The sequence below is a fragment of the Balaenoptera ricei genome, chromosome 3 (genome assembly GCF_028023285.1).
Source record: "Balaenoptera ricei isolate mBalRic1 chromosome 3, mBalRic1.hap2, whole genome shotgun sequence".
In the NCBI taxonomy this organism is placed as follows: domain Eukaryota; kingdom Metazoa; phylum Chordata; class Mammalia; order Artiodactyla; family Balaenopteridae; genus Balaenoptera; species Balaenoptera ricei.
The window spans coordinates 131,309,594-131,334,918 of NC_082641.1; the positions used below are offsets into that span (position 1 = coordinate 131,309,594).

A 25,325-nucleotide genomic window follows, 5' to 3' on the forward strand; every position below is an offset into this window, starting at 1 on the left:
TTCCACTCTGGGCTCTGCCATTTATGAGCTGAGGAGCCCTGGGGAAGGCACTGGACCTCGCTAGGCCTCGCTTTCCTCATGTGTAAGAGGCATGCCAATACCTCCCTCACTGGGTGGTTGGGAGATTGCGCTATTTCAAATATGAGCCAAAATCTAATAGATCCTGCAACTTAACTGAATTCATTTATTAAAGAAAAAAAAAGCCCTAATGTAAGGCAACCACCCCCCATTTTTTGGCCAAGTTGACTATAAACACCTCAGGATATTGCTTTTCTTTTTTAAATTAATTAATTAATTTCTTTTTGGCTGCGTTGGGTCTTCGTTGCTGCACACGAGCTTTCTCTAGCTGCGGCGATCAGGGGCTAACTCTTCGTTGGCGGCGCACAGGCTGCTCATTGCAGTGGCTTCTCTTGTTGCAGAGCACGGCCTCTAGGTGCGCGGGCTTCAGCAGTTACAGCACGCAGGCTCAGTAGTTGTGGCTCGTGGGCTCCAGAGCACAGGCTCAGTAGTTGTGGCACACTGGCTTAGTTGCTCCGTGGCATGTGGGATCCTCCCGGACCAGGGCTCGAACCCGTATCCCCTGCATTGGCAGGCGGATTCTTAACCACTGCACCACCAGGGAAGCCCCAGGATATTGTTGAAACAGTCAAATATTCAATTTATTAATTTAGATACATATATGCTTAAAACTATATTATATAAAATCATATATTGACCTAGAAGTAAATTTAAATGGATTTTTAAAAGAAAAATAAAATTGGGTTTTTTCCTGCTCTTTTACCAACTGTACCCTGTAACCAGTATAAGCATCTAAAATGAACATGAGTGGGATCCTTTCATGCTGGTGAGACTTCCTGAAACAGTATCTTGTTGTTCGAAACAAACTAATATGTTCAAAATCATATGCACTTCCAGAAGACGTGGATCCAACGCCATTCCTTCTTTTCTGAAGGGAAATTGCGTGGCATATGTGTGGCACCCTCCACCAGTAGTGCCAGCCACCACGTGCCCAGGTAGCACCATTAGGATTGCTCAGAGTCCTCTGTGCTTCAGAATTACCTCATTCCAGCCTCATCACAACCCTAGGAGGGAGGCACAATAATACATCCCATATCGCAGGTGAGGAAACTGAGGCTTTCAGATTCATAAAGCTTGCTTAAGAGCCAGAACCGAGCTCATCCCGGCTACCCTATGTTCTTCCTAAGCTCACAGATAATGCAGGATAATTGGTGACGATTATTCTTTTAATTGCGTATTAATGGTGCAGCTCCCAAGCGCAACTGAACAGGGTTTGGACTTCATCGGGGTCCTCAGCCGAGCTGCCAGCCGCAAAAGCCATGGCTGACTGGTGTCTTCTCCCCTCCCTGGGCAGGTAGGGTGCCCATCCATTACTGATTGTTTTCCAGGCAGCCGTGCCCTTGAGAGAGAGGTTTCGCCCCGCCGCTGCTCACCCGCGGTCCCCTCAGCAGGACGGCCCCTTTGCCACGCACTCACCGGGGCCCACTGTGTCTTTCTGATGCTCATCACCACTCGCTTCTTTCCTCCTCAGTTTAGGAGGTAAGAGCGAGTAATTGTCTTTTATAGACACTGTAATGAAGCCTGTCAGCACACAAAAGAAGTTTGCTAATAAAATAAATCAAAGCAGCAATGAAAATGGATGGGGAGCAAGCTTTTACAATTAGATTTGTACTTGTCTAGTGGCATGGTGCTTCCAGGGAGAAGACTGATCCACAGGAGAAAACAGCACCAAGGAACGAGATGGCAGGGTGTGTTTGGAAACTCCTTATGGTGGAACAAGGCTCCTGGAGCAGACAGCTGCACCTCCCGCGGGGGTGGAGACTAGGAAGGGCATGGAGGGGAGGGAGGGAAGAAAGCTGTCAGCAGAGAGGGGCTGCAAGATGTCGTCTCAGTGGCCTGTCTTTGTCCCCATCCATATATGATGGGGTCCCGGTCAAACACGGTTGCAACTGCTGCCAGCTCTGTGAGGCTCTCCCCTTCTCTCCGCCACCAGCTGGGCTCTTCTCCTGCTGGTGTATCACTTGGGGGAGAGGAGAAGACCCTCAGGCAACCAAGCCCCGTGACTGTACCCCACCCACCTGGCACTGTCGTTCTCCTGGTCAGTTGCAGGTTCTGCCACCAAGTAGTAGTTTGAAAAACTACATCATGTCTGAGCTTCACTTTATCCATTTGGGAAATCAGGCCATAGGATAAAAAATACCGTGGTGTTGGGCAAAAGGGCAAATACTGTATCATTTCAAGGTGGTGGTATTTCTCGTTCTTTCGCAAATAGAAATGACTGACGTTAATCAGGTTCGCTACGGCCAGGCATCAGGCTGAGTGCTCTTCACAGCTTGTCTCAGTCCCTCTCGGCAGCCTTGCAAGGTAGCAGTGACTTGTCATCCCCAGGTCACACGGCTGCACTGGTGGCGTTGGGATCGGAAAACAGTGTCTGCTCATAACGCCCCGTGCTGTGGTTTTTGTGGGTCTTGGGTGGCTGCTGCCTCAGCTGTGAAGGGAGGGAGGTGGGGGGCCTGAAGGTACACAGGGAGGTGACATGGGCCATGAGCTGAACCTGGAGTCCAGGACCGGATCTGCCCAGCTCCCCAGCCCACGGCAAGTCATGGTGTAATTGCATGCCTCCAGCTTCTGTCATGTCCCGGGATGGAGAGGCCCCTCCAGTCTTGGGATCCTGCCAGATAACCAGCGAACACCACGGGGGTGGTGCCTGCTATGTATGATGTGTTCTGGGGGGCCAGAGGGAGTTCTGAAGGGTTGAGTGTACCCTGAGCTGGGCCCCTCTCAGACTGCTGAGGTGCTTCCAGAGGATTCAGGGCTTGGCAGCAGCTTTTGCTGAACAGGTGTGCGTCTCTCTAAAGGCAGTTCGAGTTCTGACTCAGCCGTCAGTGAGTCATGTCCAGGGCAGGGAAGCCGTGGAGTAAACCCATCGTCCAAAGCCAGCACTCCTGGGCTGCAGACATCCCAGGAATCTGAGGGCATTTTGGATGCCTCAAACCTCTGAGTAGATCAAGGTCACCCTGGTCCCTCAGGAACCTTCCAGCTGATGGCCAGCGTGGTCAGGGCCAAAGAAACCCGAGGTCACAGCACAGGGAAGGATTTGGAAATTGATAATCCGTCTGCATAAAGGAAGGTTCCCTGCCAAGCAGGGCCAGAGACACAGCCTCATTAGCTAACGCAAGTTTAATATGGAGTCGAGAGAGCTGGACACCGGCCTAGTCAGCTGCCCAGGAGACGTTCACAAATAGAGCAGGGTAAGGTGTTCTCCACCTGCTCAGTGCTGCTCTGCCTTCCAAAAGGCAAGGGTAGCCCAGCGGCGACCTGGGCAATATCCACCAGGCAAAAACATTGCTTCCACATCAGTCACTTTGTATAAAGGAAGAGTCATTGTTACAGGATGCTGGCGCCTGATCAATGTCTCCTGCTTTGAAAATAAACTTCTTGGCTTGGCCTTGACATTAATCTACCATCAGGAGCCCATTATCTCAAGACCAATGTTCTGTTCTATTGACTTGCTCGATTTTTTTTTCTCCCCCAAGATCAGAATATAATTGCATTTCTCCCGGCAGCATTTCCACTAATTGCAGGCCCACGCATGCCTATCCCTTGTGGGAAGCCCAGGACAGAGTACGTCTGGGGTGGGGAGGAGACAGTTGCTGGCAGGAAGTGATGGGGGACTGAGGCCCCTCAAGTGTGCAAGGAGCCCTTCTAGAGCCCCTGAATTAATCAAGATACGGAGCCGAATCCCCAGTATCCTGTCAAGCAGTTCAAGGTGGAAAAGGCTCTTTTGCACGGAATCGGGGTTGTAGATATCCCCGCTCCTGCTCCTCACTCCACAAATGAGGGAATACAGTAATGAAATTAATAATAAATGTCCCAAATCCAGCTATGTCCCACCATCGCCACAGCCCCACAAACCCTAAGCCATGACTGCTTTGTATCTACAAAAGCCCCCGAGGCCTTCCCTCCCCCAATCCTGTACCCTACAGGCCATCCTGCACTCCACAGAGTCATCTTTGTAAAAGAGAGGTGGATTGTGTTGTCTCCCTCACTGAAGACTTTCAGTGAAGACTCCTAGTTCTGCTGCAAGAGACCCTTATGATTGTCCAACTCACCTCTATGACCTCCCCTCCCCTCACTCCTGCCTTTGCTCCCTCTGCTCCAGGCCTCTGGCTCCCTACCCCAGGGCCTTTGCACTCGCTCTTCTCTCCACCTGCCCTCTCACCCTTCAGATCTTTATTTTATTTTACCTTCTCATCATTTAAGTCTCGCCTCAAATACTCCCTTCTAGGTAAGGCTTCCCCTGACAGGTGGGGGTAGCGCAGCATCCCATACCTCCATCCAGTGAGTCCATCCAGTTACCTTGCTCTGGCTTCCATAGATCACACATCACCATCTGAAAGTCCCTGTATTAGTTATCTACTGCCACAGGAAAACATAATCTTAAAGCCGTAATAGACAGTTATTATCTCAAAGTTTGTGTGGGTCAGGGATTTGTGAGCAAGATAGTTCTGCCTGGGTCTTTCATGAGGTTATAGTCAGGGTATCAGCCAGGGCTGTGGTCATCTGAAGGCTTGACTGGGGCTGGAGGAGCCTTTTTTTTAAAAAAAAATATTTATTTATTTATTTATTTACTTGACTCACCGGGTCTTAGTTGCAGCACATGGGATCTTTCGTTGCCGCATGCGAACTCTTAGTTGCAGCATGCATGCGGGATCTAGTTCCCCGACCAGGGATGGAACGCGGGCCCCCTGCATTGGGAGCGCAGAGTCTTAGCCACTGGACCACCAGGGAAGTCCCTGGAGGAGCCACTTCTAAGATGACTCATTCACGTGGTGGGCAGGTTAGCACTATTAGCAGGAGGCTTCAGCTCCTCACCACCTGTACCTCTCCATGGGGCTGTTTGAGTGTCCTCACAACATGGCAGCTGGCTGCCCCAAAGCAAGTGATCCCAGGGAGCAAGGTGGGAGCCACAGTGTCCTTCATCATTTCTGTAGTATCCTGTTGGTTCCACAGGTCAGTCCTCATGTGCTTCATTTGGGAGGGTGCAAATACCAGGAGGCAGGGATCATTGGGGGCATCTCGGGAGTCTGGCCACCACACTCCGCCTCCATGAGAGCAGGGGCCTTGGCCAACTTATTCACTGCTGTATGTGCCTAGCAGCATGTGTGGCATGTAGCAGGCACTCCATAAATATCAATCAAATGTATGAATCCATCATTTGTAGTATCTCACACTGCTGTGACTGGGTGCCAGGTCCTGTGCTAAGCACCTTACCTACAATACCGCATCCCCTGAGCCTGCCTCATTTAATCCTTTACAGGTGAGGAAACTGAGCCTCAGAGAAGTTAGGTGCCCCGATCCAAGTCACAAAGCTGTATAGTGGCTGAGTCAGGATTTGAACCCAGGACTGCCAGAGGGGGTCTGTTTAGGCTGGGCCCCTCAGGGGGTTGATTGTACTTGTTAAGAGTTCCCACACTGTTGTCAGACCAGGGTTCCAACTCAGGAGGTCTCTGTGATACCGGTTGTGGAGGGAGACACAAGGAGAAGCATCAGCTCCGGCACCACAGGCAGCCTTGCCCGCCTCTACCCTGCAGGAGAATCAGGGCAGGGAGTCAGGGGACTGCTCAGGGTGACCCAGCAAGGTCTAGAAGGAAACAACAGCATTTAATGCCAGAGTCGGCAAATACACAGCCTGTGTGCCACCTTGTCCCCTGTCATACCTGCAGACAGCACCACGAAGTGATCACCACAGTCTTTCCCACAGAGCCTTGCCTACCCCTCACAATTCTCACACTTGTCCAGAGGTCAGACTCTAGAGTCAGCCCAAGCTGGCTCTGAATTCTGGCTCCACCATGTACCAACCCTGTGACCTCAGAGAAGTTTCTTAGCTTCTCTGAGCCTCGGTTTCTTCATCTGTAAAATGGAGCTCCGTTCCTACCTACTTGATGGGTTTTCTGACGAGGCTTCTGTGCAGCTGTGCGTGCGAAGCCCATAGCGTAGTGTTTGGCCATGAGTAAGCACTTGATGCCGTGAGCTGTTTTTACTGCTGTCATCACTGCTGTGTTTTCCTACATCCCTAGTTCTGTGAATGGGGGCTTTAGTACACAGTCCATGCTGATGCTTCCAATGAATGCACGAAGGAACGCTGGCCTTTGAGGAGGCCATGAATTGGAGGCAGAAATATCATCTTCTCTCACTTCTCACCCTGCAGGTGTGGATGTGTGGAGGCCGCATGGAGGACATTCCCTGCTCCAGGGTGGGCCATATCTACAGGAAGTACGTGCCCTACAAGGTCCCCGCCGGAGTCAGCCTGGCCCGGGTAAGGTGGTGGCTTTCCTAGGGGGTGAGAGGTTGGCCTACGACCATTGGCGGAGCAGAGACACCCCGTGCCCTAGGCCTAGTGGTCCCTAGGAGTGAGGATGTGCCCCTCCCCCCACCCTCCAGGTGAAATCCAGTTTAAAAGAACTTACTTATGCAAATTCCCTGGCGGTCCAGTGGTTGGGACTCCGCACTTGCAATGCTGAGGGTATGGGTTCTAAGCCCTGGTCGGGGAACTAAGATCCCACAAGCCTGCAGTGTGGCAAACATAAATAAAAATAGAAGAACTTACTTAAAGCCCTGCTTAATCACTTATTAGCTCTGTGACCTTGGGAGGGTTGCTGTAAGGCTCTGTTTACTCCTTTGCTTCAAGGAAGCTCATTTTTTCCAACTCTTAGCATGGCCGGGAGAATTAAAGAGATAATGCAGTTCCCCAAAGTGTGACCAATGAGGTGATTTTAGGTGGTCGACATAGGAACATTTTTATTTCCATGTGTTGAAATTAATGTGGATTAGAAATTAATGTGGATTAGTGTAGCAAATTCATGATTTCACAGACATTATTACTTAGGATAAAGCTAAAGTAGGTACAAAGTTAGACTAGGGGTGATTTAAAGAAACATGTTGGGTAAAATTTAATACAGGTGGAGTGGTGTGTTTGGGAAAGACTGAGATGGCACTTAAAAGCTCCTGGCACAGCAGTGGTTAATAAATGTTAGCGTCTTTCTCTTCTCCTCACCCCCTCTCCACTTTCATGCCAAAAATTCTGTGTCAAACTGTTTTAGTGCCTTAAAATGGTTTGTATCAATCATTGGTCTAATTAAAGTGGCACTATCTACAAACGGAAATGTAAGCCAGAAGTTTTTGTTTTGTATTATTAATATTTCACTAAACCTTAATAACAAAATTTTAAAATCTTAAGGGTCTTGAAAAAAATCAAGGTGACCCCAAAAGAACAACGAAGAGGTGGGAGGGTCCCCAGAGGGTAAAGAGAGCCGCAGGGAGGTTTGGTGGGATCTGGAAAGGTCACCACACAGATATGCCTGTTGGAGACCCCCCACCTCAACCCGTGAAGACCCCTCCCGACAGCGCTCACCCCCCCCCCCCCCCCGCGAGCCTGTTTGGCTTCAGTCCACACAGCCTCCTTCTGCCCAGGCCACTGCCTCCCCCTCCCCCATCACCTGACAATCAACGACGTGCAGACTTGTAGCCTCTGGGTCTCGGAAGGGCCCTTGTCCTGCGACTTACAAGAAAGACCAAGAGGCTCAGCGAGGCAGCTGTCTCCCCGGGCTCCATCCAAGGGTGGGATGCTGGGCTCTGGAGGCGGCCGGGGCTGCTATGGGGACCGGCGTTGAGGAAAAAGAGAACCGGCAATGCCCTCTAGTGGTCGAAGATTCCAACGACAGCCGTACCAGCCATCCGCGCTTGGGACAGCCGTCTCTCACGTGGGGTGCGAGGAGGTCTAGTTCAGCAGGAGAGGCAGGAATCACGTTTCATCTGAAATACCGTTGGCAACCTCAGAGGAAGGAGCCAGGCGGGAAAACCGCGGAGTCCCTCAGTAAGCCCAAGACCGACTCTTCCAACTACTAGGGACTGTGGGACCATTAGGACACCTCTGACCCCTGAGCAGGACCACTCCCAAAAGCATCCTTTCCCTATCCAGTGCTGTCATGTATTGATATAAGACTCGCCCAGTGAAGACACACCACCACCTCCTGTTTATAGATCCATAGATGAACTGTAGTAACACATTAAAAACTTCCTGAGCCAGGCATTGTGCAAAGCATCTTACATACTTATCTCACTTAGTTCTCACTTTATTTTTTTTTTTTTTTTACTCTGAGTTAACAGAATCATGTTCTTTTTTTGTTGCGGAGCATGGGCTCTAGAGCGCGGGCTCAGTAGTTGTGGCGCACGGGCTCAGTTGCTCCGCGGCATGTGGGACCTTCCCGGACCAGGGATCAAACCCGTGTCCCCTGCATTGGCAGGCAGATTCTTAACCACTGCGCCACCAGGGAAGTCCCCTCACTTTTTTTTAAATCCTCATTTTAGAGATGAGGACAGTGAAATGTAGAGACACAAAGAAACTAGAGCCAGAATTCAAACCCACTTAGGTCTGACCAGTGCCTGGCGCAGAGTGGTTGTCCTTTAAATAGCGACTGCTATTGTTATTAGCAGTATTAGTGTCAGCACCAATATTAGCAAGACTGGAAAGTTGATTTCAATGTCTTATCTGAATTCTGTGTTTTCACATTTTAACTCCTTTTTTCACCTGTCAGTACTGAATCAGTCTCCTGTTGACTTTAAACCAGTTAAGTCTGAGCAGTGCCCATGTAGATTGGTAGGACCACAGGTGCCTGAATCAAGCTCTCCTAACTTTTTATTACAGTATCTAACTACCCTCTCTTAGTTGCAGATCATATTTTACATGTTTGTTCAGTGTTTTAACAACCAGATCCTTCTAGAGTATTGTCTCCTAGAACATCGTATTGATAGATTTGAGGAGAGGTATCCTAAAAGCCCCAAGAGAGCCAGCTAAAGAGGGAAACCAAAGTCTTACTAAAGGTGTACAGATTCCAGAAGGACAAATAGCCAGGGAGCAGTGGAGTAGCAATTCAGGAAGGATGAACTGGCCACCAGTTTGCCTGCCTCAAGAAGAAGTAGCCAGTCTTAATTTATTTACTAAATGTGCTAAGATCCTTCTCGTCTGTGCCTCTGGGCAAGGGGTCTTTGGGAAGGCAGTAACAGAAACCCACTCAAACTTGGCAAAACAAAAGTTGATTTTTGTTTGGAGACTTATTCCAAGATTCTGGACAATTCTCTGTGATCCAAACTCAAGAAAAGCAGGGGGGCCTCAGACAGGACTTGGACCCAGAACTAGGAAGGTGTTAGGAGTAGGGATAAGAGGAGCACACCGCCTGCTAAAATCCGAGAGTCCTTTTCATGACTCTAGCAAGGGGAGAGGTAATAGAAATAAACGTAAAGTCCCTTACTTTGGCCCAGTAACTATACAAAAGTTCAAGATCTGGGAGAAATGACTTACTAAGCCATGTCTGGAAAATGCAATATTCATTAAAATAGTAATTTAAGTATCATTTAAAATTAGAATATTATTTGATTTGACCCTTTAAAAAGAATCCTGGTGAATTTCAACACCTTTCCTTGGTCAGATTGGCCATCCTTGCCTGTGGTTGGAGAAGAAACCACGGTGGTCTCTTATCGTCCCTGTGGCTTGAGCAAATCAGACAGTGAGCCAGAGGACCTGGGTGGCAGGGCAGGAAAAGGAGACTCTTCAAATGTGCCGGCCCACTTAGGCCTTCAGCTTCCTCTGGGCACAGTTTTAAATTAAACCCAGCCTCTGCTGTGCAGGAGCCTGGGGGGGATAACAATGTTCCTGAACTGATTTCTGACCCACTGTTGACCTCTTCAGCACTCAGAAAAAACGAGACAGCGGCAAGGAAATTTTGTAGTTTCCCAGTCCCAAACTCAGAGCCAGCAAAAGTGAGGAGTTGGTGGATTTGGGCTTCGATACCAGGGCCTTCCTCCTGTGAGCTTCCTTCCTCCTTACTCAGGAGTTGGCAAACTATTTTTGTGTGACCTGTAAGCTAAGAATGGTTTTTACATTTTTAAATAGCTGAGGGGGGAAAAAATCAAAAGAATAATAATATTTTGTGACACATGAAAAAATCAAATTTCAGTGTCCATAAATTTTGACACCCACACCCATTCACTTACGTAGTGTCTAGGGCTGCTTTATAGCTACATAGAGTTAAGACCACATGGTCTGCAAAGCCTAAAATATTTACTGTCTCACCCTGTACAGAAAACATTTGCCAACCGCAGCCTTACCTTCTGCTTCTAGGGCAGTCATTTACACTAAGATGTGAGTGATTGATAACAGCCTAAAGTGCTAACTCGCTTTTACCCTTCAGAAGGAAATCTGGATTGCAGTAGGGGAAAAATGATATGATAAAGCCTAGAGAATTAAAGCGGGGGAGGTATCCTGGCAACAGCCTGGGGTTGGAGGAAGATGTTGGGAGCAGGGAATTTCCCCTGAACCCTGATGCTTTGCTCTTCCAACAAAAGTAAGAGGTTCTCAGCAGACGGGATCTACACTGCAGGTGGAGTGAAGGATTTTCATCACAGTTACACAGAAGAATTCACTTTTCCTCTCTCTCCAAGTCTACTCACAAACAGGATGTTTCCTCACCTGCTGCTGCCTCTACTTGCCAGTAATATGGTTGTCATTTTTTATTGATTATCTTTGTGTTTTGTAATCAAAGTAGCAGCAACCTTAACACCTCAAAGGATTGTTAAAAATTCCAGCTGCTGAGGGAATTTTACCTTCTGGTTGCAAATTATAATTCGTTTTTACCAGGCAACTTGGGCAGCACTTTTAGTTGAATGTGACAAAACTCAACTCAAATTGGGTTAAGCAGAAAGGGAATTTACTGACTCATGTAAATGGAAAGCTCTGAGGTAGTTCTGGCTTCAGACATGGCTGGATTCAGGAACCAAAAGAAGCAATGTGTTCCTGGCTCTAACCCTCAGCTCTGCCTCATTCTGGGTTGACTTCAACCTTGGACAGGCTTTCCAAATGGCCCAGCAGCTCTCGGCATCTTCCCCACCAGATCTTACCCAGCAATTCTTCCCCATAGTTAACGGGGGAAAAAAAAAAAAAAATCCGGGACTGATGCCTCTTGATTCTGATTGGCTTGGCCCAGGTCACATGCCCACTGCTGACCAATCCCTATGTCTGGGCTATCTATATTCCCATTGGCCAGGCTGGGTCACATGCCTTTCCTTCAGCCACAGGAGGTAATAGGCAGGGGTGGGTCCCCAAAGGAAAATCAGTGGGAGGCGATCTGTAGAAAAAGAGGGGATGCGAGATTGGCAAGAAAACCGGCAGCAGTGTATTATTCAACCGTAAGTTGTAGTCCTTAAAATATGCATAAATAATAAATAGAAATATAGAAGACTTAAAAACACAGTGGGGCTCTGGTCCTTGATGCAGCATAAAATAAGAAAGGTTGACCTCCACCTCCAGGACCCTTTGCACCCTTTTCTCCTTGGCCCTTCGGAGAGCCTGACCCTTGCACCTGCCTATCCCTTCCAGAACCTGAAGCGAGTGGCAGAGGTGTGGATGGACGAGTACGCGGAGCACATTTACCAGCGCCGGCCCGAGTACCGCCACCTCTCCGCTGGAGATGTAACTGCCCAGAAAAAGCTCCGCGGCTCCCTTAACTGCAAGAGTTTCAAGTGGTTTATGACCAAGATCGCCTGGGACCTACCCAAATTCTACCCACCTGTGGAGCCCCCGGCCGCAGCGTGGGGTGAGGTGAGTCTGAAGGGCCAGGCAAGCCACATAATTGGGGCCTGGCGCAAAATGCACGTGCGGACCCCAGGTCCAAAGGTCAGAGAAAAAAGTGCCGGTAACACAGCATTGGAAATCAACTATATTTCAGTAAAAAAATTTTTTTAAAAAACGAAAACTTATCGTCATCTAAAAAGTGCCAGTAGAGGTATAAAATATAAAACTTTTTACTTTCTTTTGGTGGTCTCTCTTAGCCTTGTGGTGGTGTTTTTGTTTGTTTGCTATTGAATGTTGTAAGTAGAGAAAAATTAAAACTTTAAATTATTAGTGTGAATTTTACCATTCATCTTTATATTCTGCAGTGCCAGTTTTAAAGGCAATGAGAGCATTTAACTCGTGTACGGTTGGTGAAATTTCACAGTCTGTATTTCAGACCTTGTCCATGCATTTGTATTTTTTACCAGAGCAGTGGAAACACTGCACAAAACTAACTCAGCTGTTTTTATTTCACTTCTTGATAATGTACACGTCCTATCAACAGTCTCTACCTTGGGCTTACTGATGAATGAGAAAGAACTGAAGGGAAAGGAACTGTGGGTTGCCCCCTCCTTCCCTTTGCTTCTGTGCTGTTATCTGCTGCTGAAGTAGTTGGCTCATCCAGGGAAGCATCACAGAAAGGACATGATAGGGCTCCCCAGTCCCTCCTGTGTCTTTGACCAGCGTTCCTCTTTGTGCAGCTGAAGCCAGTTCTGATTGGCTCCCAGAAGCTTCAGGCTGAGAAACCCCAAGCTTGGCCCAACCCAGCAGAAAGTAAACACCTCTTTCCCAGTAGTAGAGCCAGCAAAGGTCCAGGATTGAAGTCTTATCCTTGGATCCTGCACCAATCACTATGGCCTTTGGAAGAAGGGGGAAGCAAGGGTAGGATGGATGCTCTGGCCACGGGATGGGCCAGGAGCCGTGGCCCCGTGGAAAATCAGGGCATTTTTACCAGAGGAGGAGAGACATGCGCTGGGCCGGCAGAAACATCAGATGTTACTTGTTCACACAGCAACTTAGAGGGACCGTTCCCAACTAAGCCATTTGCCTAGCCCCGCCCGACACCAGCACGAGTTTTCTAGACAAGGTGTCATCTTGATTTCCCTCATGAAGCTCTTCATTTCTTTGCCGCTTTATTGGCTTTCTCCCCCGTGTTAGTTCAGGTCCTCCGAGGAGCAGACACCAAGATGGGACTAGACGTGCAAGAGACTTACTGGGGCAACGCCTGAGGAAAGAATTGAGCAGGGAGGCAGGGAGAGCCATCAGACCGTGATGCTGGGGAAGAAGGGTCCCAGCCTGCAGTGAGGCTCTAAGGAAGTCTGGCCGTGTTAACAGGCAGTCTTCTGGCCAAATCACCTGCCAGAGGAGCGCGCATCTCCCCGGGGGTGGGCCTGCCTCCATCAAACGCTGGCTGGGGGCGGCGCCGGGGAGCGTGGCCTCCTCTCGGACACAGTGGTGGATGCAGAACACGGCAGCTGGGTGGTCAGACCCCTGCAGCCGGACATTGGAGTTGGCCTTTTCTGAGCCCCGACACCCCCTACCCCTCAGTCGAACGAGGAGCCACGTCTGTGAAGTAGGAGCTGCACGATGTGATGCCAGCACCTGGCACGGTGGCTTGCCTGCTGTCCGTGCTGGCTGGCCACGCTCCCACGGTGTTCCTCCCCGCACGCCACCCCCACCTTAGTGAGACCACTGTTCCTCTTGGGAGCCTCCCATTCACCCGCCCTGAAAGGCGGAGCCTCCAAGGCCCGACGGCAAAGGCCCTACACCTTTTCTAGAGTGGTTTTCAAGGCATAGTCTCTAGATCACCTGGAATGAGGGAAAAATTTTATCCCTGGACCTGTTGGGTCAAATTCTTGGGGAGAGGAGCCGGGGAGTCCTCCTTTTAACAGCCCCTCCCCTCCAGGCTCCCGCCACCACCCCAGGACTCTGCGTGCTCTAGGACAAAGCAGGGTTTAGCAGAGCGGCTCTCTGTGTTCCTTTATTGAGAGGCTCAAGGCCCACCCACCAACCCAGGGCAAGCTTTATTAGGACAATTCAGCACTCAGCCCATGTGATGCTTCTGCCTTGGTTCCCTCCCCCCACCCCAGCAGGGGCCCACGCAGGTATCTCGAAGTGGCTCACTGGTCCACTCTTTGCTTCTTTCTTGTCCAGATCCGCAATGTGGGCACAGGGCTGTGTGCAGACACGAAGCATGGGGCCCTGGGCTCCCCACTGAGGCTGGAGAGCTGCGTCCGGGGCCGAGGGGAGGCCGCCTGGAACAACATGCAGGTAAGGGCCACTCCTCAGGACCAGTAGTCGGGCTCTCTGTGCCATCGCGGCCTGCAGTACTCACATGGTCAGGACTGGGAGGGAGAGGCCATGGGTCAACGATGAGTCTCGGGACTTCCCTGGTGGCGCAGTGGTTAAGAATCCACCTGCCAGTGCAGGGGACACGGGTTCGAGCCCTGCTCCAGGAAGATCCCACATGCCGCAGAGCAACTAAGCCCGTGCGCCACAACTACTGAGCCTGTGCTCTAGAGCCCACGTACCACAACTACTGAGCCTGTGTGCCACAACTACTGAAGCCCGCGTGCCACAGCTACTGAAGCCCGTGCACCCTAGAGCCTGTGCTCCGCAACAAGAGAAGCCACCACAGTGAGAAGCCCGCGCACCGCAACGAAGAGTAGTCTCCACTCGCCGCAACTAGAGAAAGCCCACGCGCAGCAAAGAAGAACCAACGCAGCCAAAAATTTTAAAAAAAGACTCCATGCTTCCAATTCAGGGGGCGCAGGTTCGATCCCTGGTCGGGGAGCTAAGATCTCACATAGCACAGCCAAAAAAAAAAAAAATGATGAGTCACAGGTCAGCCCAGGGTACACATTATAAGAGCCTCCTAAACACCTTGGAAAAAGGAACCCTGCACATCAGTCTGGACTATTGGTTACAAATGACAGACACCCAGCCCAAGTGGCCATCAACAGAAAGAGGGAGTTACTGGCTTGTGTCACTGAAAAGTCTAGATGATGTCATCAGGATCTCTCTAGGGTCTCAGCTCTACTTCCCTCTCTGTTGGCTCCATTCTTAACCTGGCTGTCTTCCCATGTGGTGGCAGATGTGACCACCAGCAGCATAGGCTGCCAACCACCCAGTGGAAAGGCATGTCCTTTCCAAGAGTTCTGGAGAAGTCCTGGGGCTCTCACACATTGGGTTTCCTGAGCCAGTGATGATGGGGGTGTGATACAGACCTCTTACTGACCTGGGCCAGGAATAATGCCTGTTCTCACCAGCCTGAGTGGAAAACACCCTGGTTCTATCAAAGAAATTGACATTGTAGTTGAAAATATTCCCACAAAGAAAATTACAGGCTCAGATAGAGTTCCTGGTGAAATCTCTCAAATGCTTAAAGAAGATAAGTTACTGATTCTACAGAAACTCTTCCAGAAAAGGAGGGACTACGTCCCACCTTATTTTATGAGGCCAGCATTACCTTAATAGCAAAACCAGACTAAAACATTATAAGAAAACCACAGAGCAATATCCCTCATGAACATGATGCAAAAGTTCTAAACAAAAGTTTAGAAAATTATATCCAACAATATATGAAAAGGGTAATACATCATGGCTAAGTGTAACTTATCCCAGGAATGAATGGTTGGTTTAACATTAGAAAATTAATCAATATGATTCACCGTTAACAAAATGAAAAAACCATATGATCACCTCAGCACACCCAGAAAAACCATTTGACAAAATCTAACATCCATTTCTAATAAAAACTCTCAGCAAACCAGGACTAGAAAGGAACTTCCTCAACCTGATAAAGGGCATCTGTAAAAATTCTACAGCTAACATCATACTTCATGGTAAAAATCTGAATGCTTTCCCACTAAGATCAGGAACAAGACAGGGACTCCAACCTTATCATTTCTATTTGACACTGTTCTGGAGGTTCTAACCTGTGGCAAGAAAAAAATAATTTCATCCAGGTGGGAAATAAAGAACAAAAACTGACTTTATTTGCAGAGTATGTGATCATCTATGTAGAAAATTCAATAACATCTACAGAGAAGCTACCAGAACTAATAGCTGAGTTTAGCAAAGTTGCATGATACAAAAGTCAGTTGTTTCTCTATATACTAATAATGAAGAATCAGAAGTTAAAATTAAAAACAAGCATTTACAATGACAAAAAATATGAAATACTCAGGTGTGAAACTGACAAAAGATGTGAAAAACCTGTGTACTGAAAACTACAAAACATTGCTGATAGAAACTAAAGAAGTTCTAAATAAATGAAGATACATACCATGTTCATAGGTTAGTAGACCCAATAATTGATATCAGTTCTATCCAAAGAAATATATAAATTCAACAGAATCCTAACATTCTAGTAGGCTTTTTTGTAAAAATTGAAAAACTGATTCTAAAATTCATATGGAAAATGGACAGGACCTAGAATAGCCAAAACAAAATTTCAAAAGAAGTACAAAGTTAAAGACTAACACTACCTGATTTCAAGATGTATCATAAAATGTCAGTAATTAAAGGTGTCATATTGACATAAAGAAAGATAAATGGAACAGAATAGAGTCCAAAAATAGACCCACACATATGTGGACAGCCAACTTTTGCAGATGTTCAAAGGAAATTTAGTGCACAAAATGTAATCTTTTCAACAAGTGGTGCATATCCATATGCAAAAAAATTTTTTCAATAAATACCTTAGACTATATACAAAAATTAACTCAAAATGGAGCATTGACCTAAACATAAAACCTAAAACAAAATATTTTAGAAGAAAACATAGGCACAAGTGTTTGTGACCTTGGTAACCCAAGCCATGATTTCTTAGATACAACACCAAAAGACAATTCATAAAAGAAAAAAATTGATAAATTGGACTTCTTCAAAATGAAAAACTTCTGTTCTTTAAAAGATACTGTTGAGAAAATAGAAAAGCAAGCCACAGACAGGGAGAAAATGTTTACAAAGCATATATCTGATAAAGAACTTATATTTAGAGTATAAAATTTCTCAAAACTTAATAAGAAAATAAGCAATGCAATTTAAAAATGGGCAAAAGGTATGTACAGACATTTTTAGCAAAGAAGGCATGTCAGTGGCAAATAAACACATCAAACATGCTTAACTTCATAGTTATTAGAGAAATGGAAATTAAAATGATAATCTGTTAAAAAGACTGCCCATACCAAGGGTTGGCAAGGATGTAGATGAATTGGAACCATGCACACACCGCTGGTGGGAATGCGACTGGTACAACCACTTTGGAAACCAGTTTGGCAGTTTCTTGGAAAGTTACACGTGGATCCAGCCATCCCTTTTCAAGGGATTTATCCACGAGAGAAGAAATTATGTATACGTCCATACAATGGCTGGTACACACGTGTTTGTAGCAGCTCTATTTCAAATAACCAAAAACTGAAAACAACCCAAATGTCCAAGAACAGGTAAACTGAGTACCATGCAGTGAAATAATGCTTGACCATAACAAGGAATGAACTACTAATAAATGTTGTTATAACATGGATGACTCTCAACAGAATTGTGTTGAGTGAAATAAATCAGACCAAAAAAATACATACTGTCTGATTCCTTTTATATAAAATTCAAGAAATTGTGAACTAATCTCTAGTGATGGGAAGCAGAGGAGTGATTGCCTAGGGGCATGAGGAGTGGAGAGGGACAGGAGGAAAAGATTACAGAGGCGTGTGAGGGTGCTTTTGGGGTGATGGATACGTCCACTACCTTGACGATGATGATGGTTTCACAGGTGTCAACTATGTCAAAATTTATCAAACTGTACACTTTAAATGTGGGCAATTTATCACATGCCAAATATTGTTCAATAAAGCTGCTGAAAAGAAAGTTTATTGACCAAATACAATATGTGAACCTGGTTTGGATCCTGATTCAAACAGACTGACTGTGAAAAGAAACGTGTAAGGCAGTCTGAGAACACTTGAACTCAAGATATTTGATGACATGGAAGATTCTGTGATAACTTTTCATTGTTAGCGTGGCATTTACTGAAGTCATGACACCTGGTGTGGCAGGATGTCCAGGATTTGCTTCAAAATAACGTGTGGGTGGGATATGGTGAGGGGAAGGCTGTAACAAGATTTGCCGTGAGTTGGTAATCCTCGAAGCTGGGTCACTGGGACAGGTGTGGTCAATAAACTTTTTTCTGGACCCCTGTGTTTAAAATTCCCCATAATTACAAAAAAAGAGAGTCCCCTAACTTTGCTGCCTGCGTCACGATGTGCCTGTGTGTACAGGTGTTCACCTTCACCTGGAGAGAGGACATCCGGCCTGGAGACCCCCAGCACACCAAGAAGTTCTGCTTCGACGCCGTCTCCCACACCAGCCCCGTCACCCTCTACGACTGCCACAGCATGAAGGGCAACCAGCTGTGGAAGTACCGCAAAGTAAGACAGGGTGTGGGGGGAACAGGGAAGCCTGCTTGATTTAAAAAAAAAAAAAAAATGTGGTGCCTCACTCCTGCTCCCCAGAGCCCCTCCCTCACACATTTGTTCCACAGACCTACCATGCCCGACTCTCCAGTCATCAAGAGAAAGCAGAAATTCAGCTTTTTATTTGAAGTCTCTAGAATCTTAAATGTGGGCAGCTGAGCCCATTTCTTTAAAAAAAACCACCTTGAAAGCCAATGAAATTTGACTGGAGATGGGCAGTGATTAGGGCCCCGGCCCGGAAGTGGCAGGCATCACTTCTGCCCGCATCCCAGCGGGCGCAGCTCAGGCACGTGACAAGGCCAGCTGCAAGGGAGGCGGGCAGTGCCCACTGTGTGCTCGAGAGGAGAGCCAGACAGGTCTGCGAGCCTCCCTGCCTCCTTGCTGTTACCGCTGCTGCTGTTTGTTCACCTCCCCAGCGTGGCCCGGCTGATAACCTGCCTGTTTTGCAGGACCAGACCCTGTATCACCCCGTCAGCGGCAGTTGCATGGACTGCAGTGAACGTGACCACAGGATCTTCATGAACACCTGCAACCCCTCCTCTCCCACTCAGCAGTGGCTGTTTGAACACACCAACTCAACAGTCTTGGAAAAATTCAATAGCAACTGAGCCTTCCCGTTCCCGTGGCAGGGTCCTCTCCGGCATTCACTGCAGCCTCCCTCTCCCAGGAGAGGCAGGGCTTCTGCGGACTCCGTCACATAAAAGCTGCTGGCCAGCCGGGCCAGGGCAGAGGGGGCGCTTGAAGCTGGGCCAGGTGTCCGCCTGGCCCTGCCGGCCCCGAGTGGTGGAGGCGGGATAGAGAGCAGACCCCACAAGAGGCCCCGCTCAAGAGCAGAGCCTGCTGCACCCCTGGCGGCATCATGGAAATCCAGGAGAGCCTCTTCAACTTTGTCACCACGTTCTCTTGAGCATTATGCGGGAGGACTGCCAGGGCAGCCCTAGACCACCCTAAAATGAGTCCTCCGAGGCTGCCTAGCCTTCAGGTGGCTCATACATGACAGTCCTGCAGAGAGAGAGACAAATTCTGTCTGTAGGGGGGCAGCTCTTAGCACCAGTGCCACCCATCTGCAGCAGAAGGGAAAAAGTCTTTCTTGGGGCCACTGGTTTCAGCTTTTGAATGTTTGCCTGCCCAGCGTCTGTTCTCTGTCACAGCCCCAGGAGATGCAGTCGAAAGCCATGCCTCGGGCCCTCCGAGTGTTCAGTACTGACCACTGGCCAGCTGCCAGGCCTGGGGGCAGCAGCGCGACCCGCAGATATTCCTTTGCAGCCGTGGACAGACAGGATGTCTCCCCTTGCTCTCAGGGTACTCGAAATGCCCATTTTAGTGCTCTCCAGGCACAAGGACAGCCCAGCCACCAGCTTTTCAGGACTGTGTTTCAGATGGCCTTGGGCCTGTGGCACGGGCCCAGTAAAAGCTCTCTCTCTCTCCCTCTCTCTCTCTCTCCCTCCCTCCCTCTCTCTCTCTCTCTCTCTCTCTCTCGCTCTCTCTCTCTCTCTCTCTCTCTCTCTCTCTCTCTCTCGGCCAATTGCCTGCCTCAGGAGAGGAACAGAGGTGTGAGGTCCGCAGGCCTCCAGGGTGGACCGTGGGCACGATGCCTAGCCTCTGACTCATCGTGGTTCTGGTTCTCATATGGAATTCTAGAACTTTTAAAGAACTCTGTACTGTGATCACAAACTAGAATGCCACATAGGATTCTGGTATTCTAGCATCCAATATGGATTTCTAGGATGCTGTGATTAGCCAGCCAAGTGTAAAACATTCGAGGCAGCCCCCAGCCTAGAGACAATCTGTGAAGTCCAAGGTTGGTGGTGCTGGGGGAGGGGGCAGGGGACCTGTGTCCATCAGCTCTTACTGGAGGCCTTGGTGTGACACGGTCCTCAGCCCAGACCTGAAGCCCTGCCACCTGCCACCATGGTCACAGCTGCAGTGGAGAACAGATCCCAGTGTCCCATGAACAGACGGGCACCTAGCTCCATGCCGGTCCTTTGTGTTTACCTTTTGCTTTGTTAATTATGTGTCAGCCTCCCAGAGGGCTCCCAAAATAATAGGAAGTGTTTCTGTAACCAGCCTGCCACCCACTGATTCAGAAATGGAAATCGCAGTCTACAGCCCACGGCTTCTGCCAGCTAGCCCAGGAAGTCCTTGAATCAGTATTCCAATTAGAGTTGAGCCTCTCGATTGTGTTATTTACCAATGAAATAACTGAGACGTAAATCTGGGAGCAGAGCCACGAATCTGCCTTTGAGATGCTGGCTGATCTCAAGGCTGTCAATTATCTGGGGAGGGAAGTAAACACTCCCGGCCACCACCACCCTGATTAAGCGTGCAGCGGGCAAAGTGTCACTTCCACTTCTGCCTCAGCACAAGCCCTGCTCTGGCCACCTGCCTGCAGGAGAGGCGGCCCCGTGCTTACAAAGCCTGCTTGTCGATCCCTGGTGTCTTTTCCAAGGGAGTCTATATCTTTAGAAGTGGCCTTCTGTAGGAAGGAGTCAAAGATGAGACCCATTCCAGAATCTAGGATAACAAGAGTGTCGCAATTTGGGAGAACTGAGTTAGGATTCATCATCAGAGAGTAATTCAGCATCATTAAAATAAAAACTGTGCCTTTTAAAAAGAAAAAATGCAAATGTACAGCCAATCCCTAAACTTGAATCATTTCCTAGTGCCTTGCTAGACATAAAGGGGCGGGGTTGGGGGGAGGGGAAACATTTTTGGTGGTGTGTGCAGTTCCTGTTGGATGAGTGTGTGTGTCTTAATGTCTAATTTCAAGCAGGAGGCGTTGGGCCTAGAGCAGGATCTGAGACAGCAGTGCCTCCCAAGGGCCAGAGGCCAGAAGTTATTCCATTTAATGCAAGTAACACCCCAAATTTAAAGGGTGACTGGATGGCTCGTTTAATCTGTGGCCAAGAAGGGCCTCAGCAGCCCCTGGGAGAGGGCCCTGTTTGGAAGCCACGCCTGCAGCCCCCAATCCCACGCCCAGGTGGAGTGCGGAGCACTGGCTAGGTTTCCAAATGGTCCCACTCCAAGTGGGTGACAGGACGCATGTGGATAGCAGGAGCAGCGGCAAGCAGTCCTCAGTCGTCCTCTTTTCCATCCTTTGGTTCTCCTTTTGAGTCTGGTTTTGCACCCTCAGCAAGGGATGGGCAGGTCCTCTGAGCACTCTGGCATTTGTAATCGCTGAGCCCACATCTGTAGGTGCCGAGACTTGACATAGCCTGTAATCAAGGAAGGAAGGAGAGAAGTCCATTTGTTAACTGGCCAACTGAACGCACATACTAGCCACCCATTGTTCTGTCTTCATTTTGGAAAACCACCTGGCTCGAGGATCCAGGTCCCTGCTCCACCCCGGCTGATGGTCAGTCAAACAGCCAGGAGCCTGTGGAGGTGCTGTCAGCCAGGTAATGGATGAGAATGTGGACACTTTTTCCTTTAAAGCCTTTCTTCTGAGCATGAGATCACAAAACAGGGTATGGCTAGAAAGTATCATGCCTGTGTGGCCCACCAGCAGCCTTTCCAAAGGGGGACTCCAGAAACATTTTGGAATGCAGAGAGCATCTTCACTGTCAGTACAAGGCCTTGGAGGAGGTGGCTAAGCGTGCAGGCACATGTGTGAAAAGCCATTCCACCTTGTGCTTCCAGTTGGAGCTTTCAACTTTTAAAACAGTCCAGGAGCTATCAGTTCCCTATTTTTGGAAGAAATAGCTCAGAGGCAGAAGGGAGTACATCCACAAAAGAGATCTAATGGGAGATACAACCTTAGGACCTGGGGAGGAAGAGCCGTTCTTGTTGAAGATGTAGTTCTTGTTGAATCTTGTTGGATTCCCAAAGTCCACATTATATTCGCCACCTGTTGAATTTCTTTTTCTCCTTAAGAAATAGGTGATGTGCTTGAAGATGGCACCATATTTCTTTCTGTGCATCTCTACTTTTCGTCTCTGAAGTTTCAAAAGAGTGGCGAAGCACTTTACAGTAGTAACTGAGAAATCTGGACTCCTTGCTTCAGGGATCCCTTGTTTGCACAGATTGGGTGATCCTTTGTAATTCTTAGAAGGCAATGCATTTTTAATTAAGTTTTCTGAAGATTTGTAAGTGTGGGAGAAGGGCAAGGAGTGAGTTCTGTCCTGGAATTCTTTTCTGCTTTCAACTGATGCATTTTTGTGAAAATCCAAGTAATACATCTGTTCAAATTTGATCTTGAGCCAAGGCCCACTGTCACCTTTGGGGTGGGAGTTGGACCTACATTCCAAGCGACAAGGTCCTCTTAACATCCACTCCCAAAATGGCTTTGATTCAGCCATGCCAGCCAACAAGGTCAGGGTCCTGCTCTGTTACAGGCTTGAAGGTGGATCCCAAAGGGATTCCAAGCAAGGAATATTTGAGAAGTCAGACCTGGGATTCCATAGAGAAAGCTCGAGACCACCAACCTCTCATCTCCTGCCTGGAAAAGTGAGCCTTTGTGAAGACCTGACTTACCATGTACAACTGTGATTGTGACTGTTGTTGAGTAAACCTCCAGACTTTTTCTCTAATGTGGTCTCTGGCTAATTCCTTGTGCTGCGCCATTCTCCAGTCCATCATTCCCCGTGTATTCGTCGAGCACCCGCTCAGTGCCCAGGGCCTCCGCTAGGTCCAGAATAAATTCCCAACAGCCATCGTTCTAGAGAGGAAGGCAGACCTCAGACAACTCACCACCATGATTTCAGGTGTGAATAGGGCTATGAAGGATATAAACAAGGTATTTTAGAGACTGGGGTAGGGATCAATGTGAGGTAGGATACTCAGGGAATGCCTCCGTGAGAGATGGATGATATGAGGAGGGAGTATGAGCCAAGAGGCAGTTTGGTGGAGGAGCATTCCGGGCAAAGGGAACAGGCAGTGCAAAGGCCCTGAGGCAGGAAGGAGTTCCCGTGTTGGAGGCACAGAAGGAGTTCACAGACTTAGACGGGGTAGCCCACAAAGGGTCTTACACCCAAAGACCACACCCACGAGTGGAGGATTTCAGTGAAAATATGAAACAGGCTTAGCTCATGTCTTATGTTCACCCATGAGCCACAAGTCCCTGCTTACCAAAGCATTGTGATGCTTCTGAGTATTCGATTATGTAATACCATGGAGTGGAAAGAACACTGGTTGCCCCGGCTCTGCAACAGACTCGGTGAGATCTTGTGCAAATCCTGCCCCCTAGCTAGGTCCCAGTTTTACACAGTGAAGTGAGTTTTTTGATGATGATTCCAGCTCCACCTGTGCTCCTGTGGCTGAGTCTTGGGGTGGGGCTGCAGGAGGCCATGAACAGAAGCTATCCTGGTGCTGTCGTTCAGAGCCCACTAGAGGGCGCTGTGGACCGTGGCTTGGAGAAGGCTGATGAACAGAAAGGGGGATCTGATCGCCGGCCACTGCGGCAGGTTTGAGCCCTGGAACAGGAAGGTAGATATTGTCTTTTGTAACTCGTGTTTTTTGTTGTTGTTGTTGTTTGAAAAATCTTTTATCACCCATGAATTCTAAACATTTTAATGGTTTCTTTAAAAAGATTTTACTAGGAAATAAAGGGAGGGAAGAACATTCCAGGTGTAGGGGCAGCCTGGGCAAAGACCCTGTGGGGCGAGCATGACAGGTATGAAGGTTAGTGAGCTGGAGCAGAGTGGGAGAGACAGAGGAGACGAGAAGGAGGGGCAAACCGAGCCAGGCCCTGCAGGGCCTTGCGGGGGCCGTGTTACCGAGTCTCTGATCTTTATTTTAAAAGCAGCAGGAACCATTAAAGGGTTTGGGCAGAGTGAGAGCGTCAGTTGTGCCTTTGACGGACGTCTAGAGCCAGGAATGAGTTGTTCAAGGTGCTAGGCACGTACTAGGCACCTGGAGCCCGCAGAGTGAGAAACAAATCCAGGGCAACTGGCCCTCAGGTGCCTCTTCAAAGTCACTGACAGCTGAGGGGGGGAGGGGAGAAGATCACGTTTCTCATCCGTTTTAGCCCCTCATCCTCCCAAGTCTGCAAGCAAGAGGAGAATTCAAGGTAAAAAAGCGCTTAGCCAGACACACAGTGGGAGCTCTTTTGTGTTGTTGGCATACTTATTGGGAAACAGATTCAGAGAATTTGCCAGTGTGCTCAAAGGTTTGCATTTTCCTTTTCTCGAGGTGGGGTTGGGACTTCGGGGCTCCTGGCACTTAGGACTCAATAAGTATTTGATGAATGGACAAATGGATGAATAATCTAGTTTCAGATTACACTTCAGGCCTTTTTTTCCTCCAGTCACAGCCCACAGATCCTATAGTGAGTTCTACTATGTTTGTTATATGCTATCTGCCCTTGAGAAAGTCCCTTCCTCTCCCTGGGCCTCAGATTCTCCTTACAACCATGAGAAGAAGGGGAGCAAATTAGATAACGGTCAACCTGGAATATTCTAGTTCCACAAATCTTGCATCCAGTATTTTGCAATGGCCCAGATCGTGTTAAGGATTTATTTTCCAAGTTCAGCTACGGGATGGGATCCCCTCCTGGTTCTATTATTGGTGTCTCCCACCCTCGAGCTTCTGGGCTTCTGGTGAAGTGGGTCCAGGACTCGGCATCCGAAGCTTCCTTCCTGCAGCTGCTCACAGCTCTGCCAATCTCTGGCCTCAGGCAGCTGGCTCCTCTTTTGTTCACCCTCAATGCCTGGGCTGCCCAGCTTGGCAATACCTGGCGTCCCAAATGGTGCTCAGGGCGGCCTGCGGCTCTTGCCTTCAAGTCTGACTTGATTCAGGTTGGCAGGGTGACAGCCCCGGGCACACTTCACACCCACTCTCACACACACACAACGCCATAGAAACAAAAGAACACACGGTGAGCCCTCAGAAAAAGCAGGTTTCTTAGCAACTTTACAGCCTTCGTTCGTGAGCTACTTGAAATTGAAGCAGCGTCTGATCTCCTGCCAGCTCCTGCCTGGGGATGGGGAGAAGGGGATGGAGGGTCTGCCTTTGCTGGAGCTGAGAGCTCAGCTTCCCCACCGCTGGCCTATCAGTCAGCCTGGGAGGCAGAGGCCGAAATTCCAGATTTGTCCAGGTTCTAGGAGAGTCCTCGCTACGGTTGCTTCACAGCTACAGCTGCAGAATTCAATCAACAAACCATACTGAAACATGTACTGTGGGCTCGTGGTGGTCCATGCTCTGTGCCCAGAGTGGTTTATCCCAGCTCT

At 48.6% G+C, this 25,325-nt stretch overlaps 1 protein-coding gene across 1 annotated transcript in view; it reads left to right on the top strand.

The window, feature by feature from the left end:
- GALNT10 (polypeptide N-acetylgalactosaminyltransferase 10) overlaps window positions 1-22,688 on the top strand; it is a 223,633-nt gene extending 200,945 nt beyond the window's left edge. The window contains exons 8-12 of the mRNA XM_059917564.1: window positions 6,230-6,337; window positions 11,453-11,674; window positions 13,841-13,957; window positions 17,965-18,114; window positions 18,609-22,688. Of these exons, the coding sequence (XP_059773547.1) occupies window positions 6,230-6,337; window positions 11,453-11,674; window positions 13,841-13,957; window positions 17,965-18,114; window positions 18,609-18,767 (756 nt within the window). The 3' untranslated portion in view covers window positions 18,768-22,688. The remainder of the gene's footprint in view (window positions 1-6,229; window positions 6,338-11,452; window positions 11,675-13,840; window positions 13,958-17,964; window positions 18,115-18,608) is intronic.
- The last annotated feature ends 2,637 nt before the right edge of the window (window positions 22,689-25,325 follow it).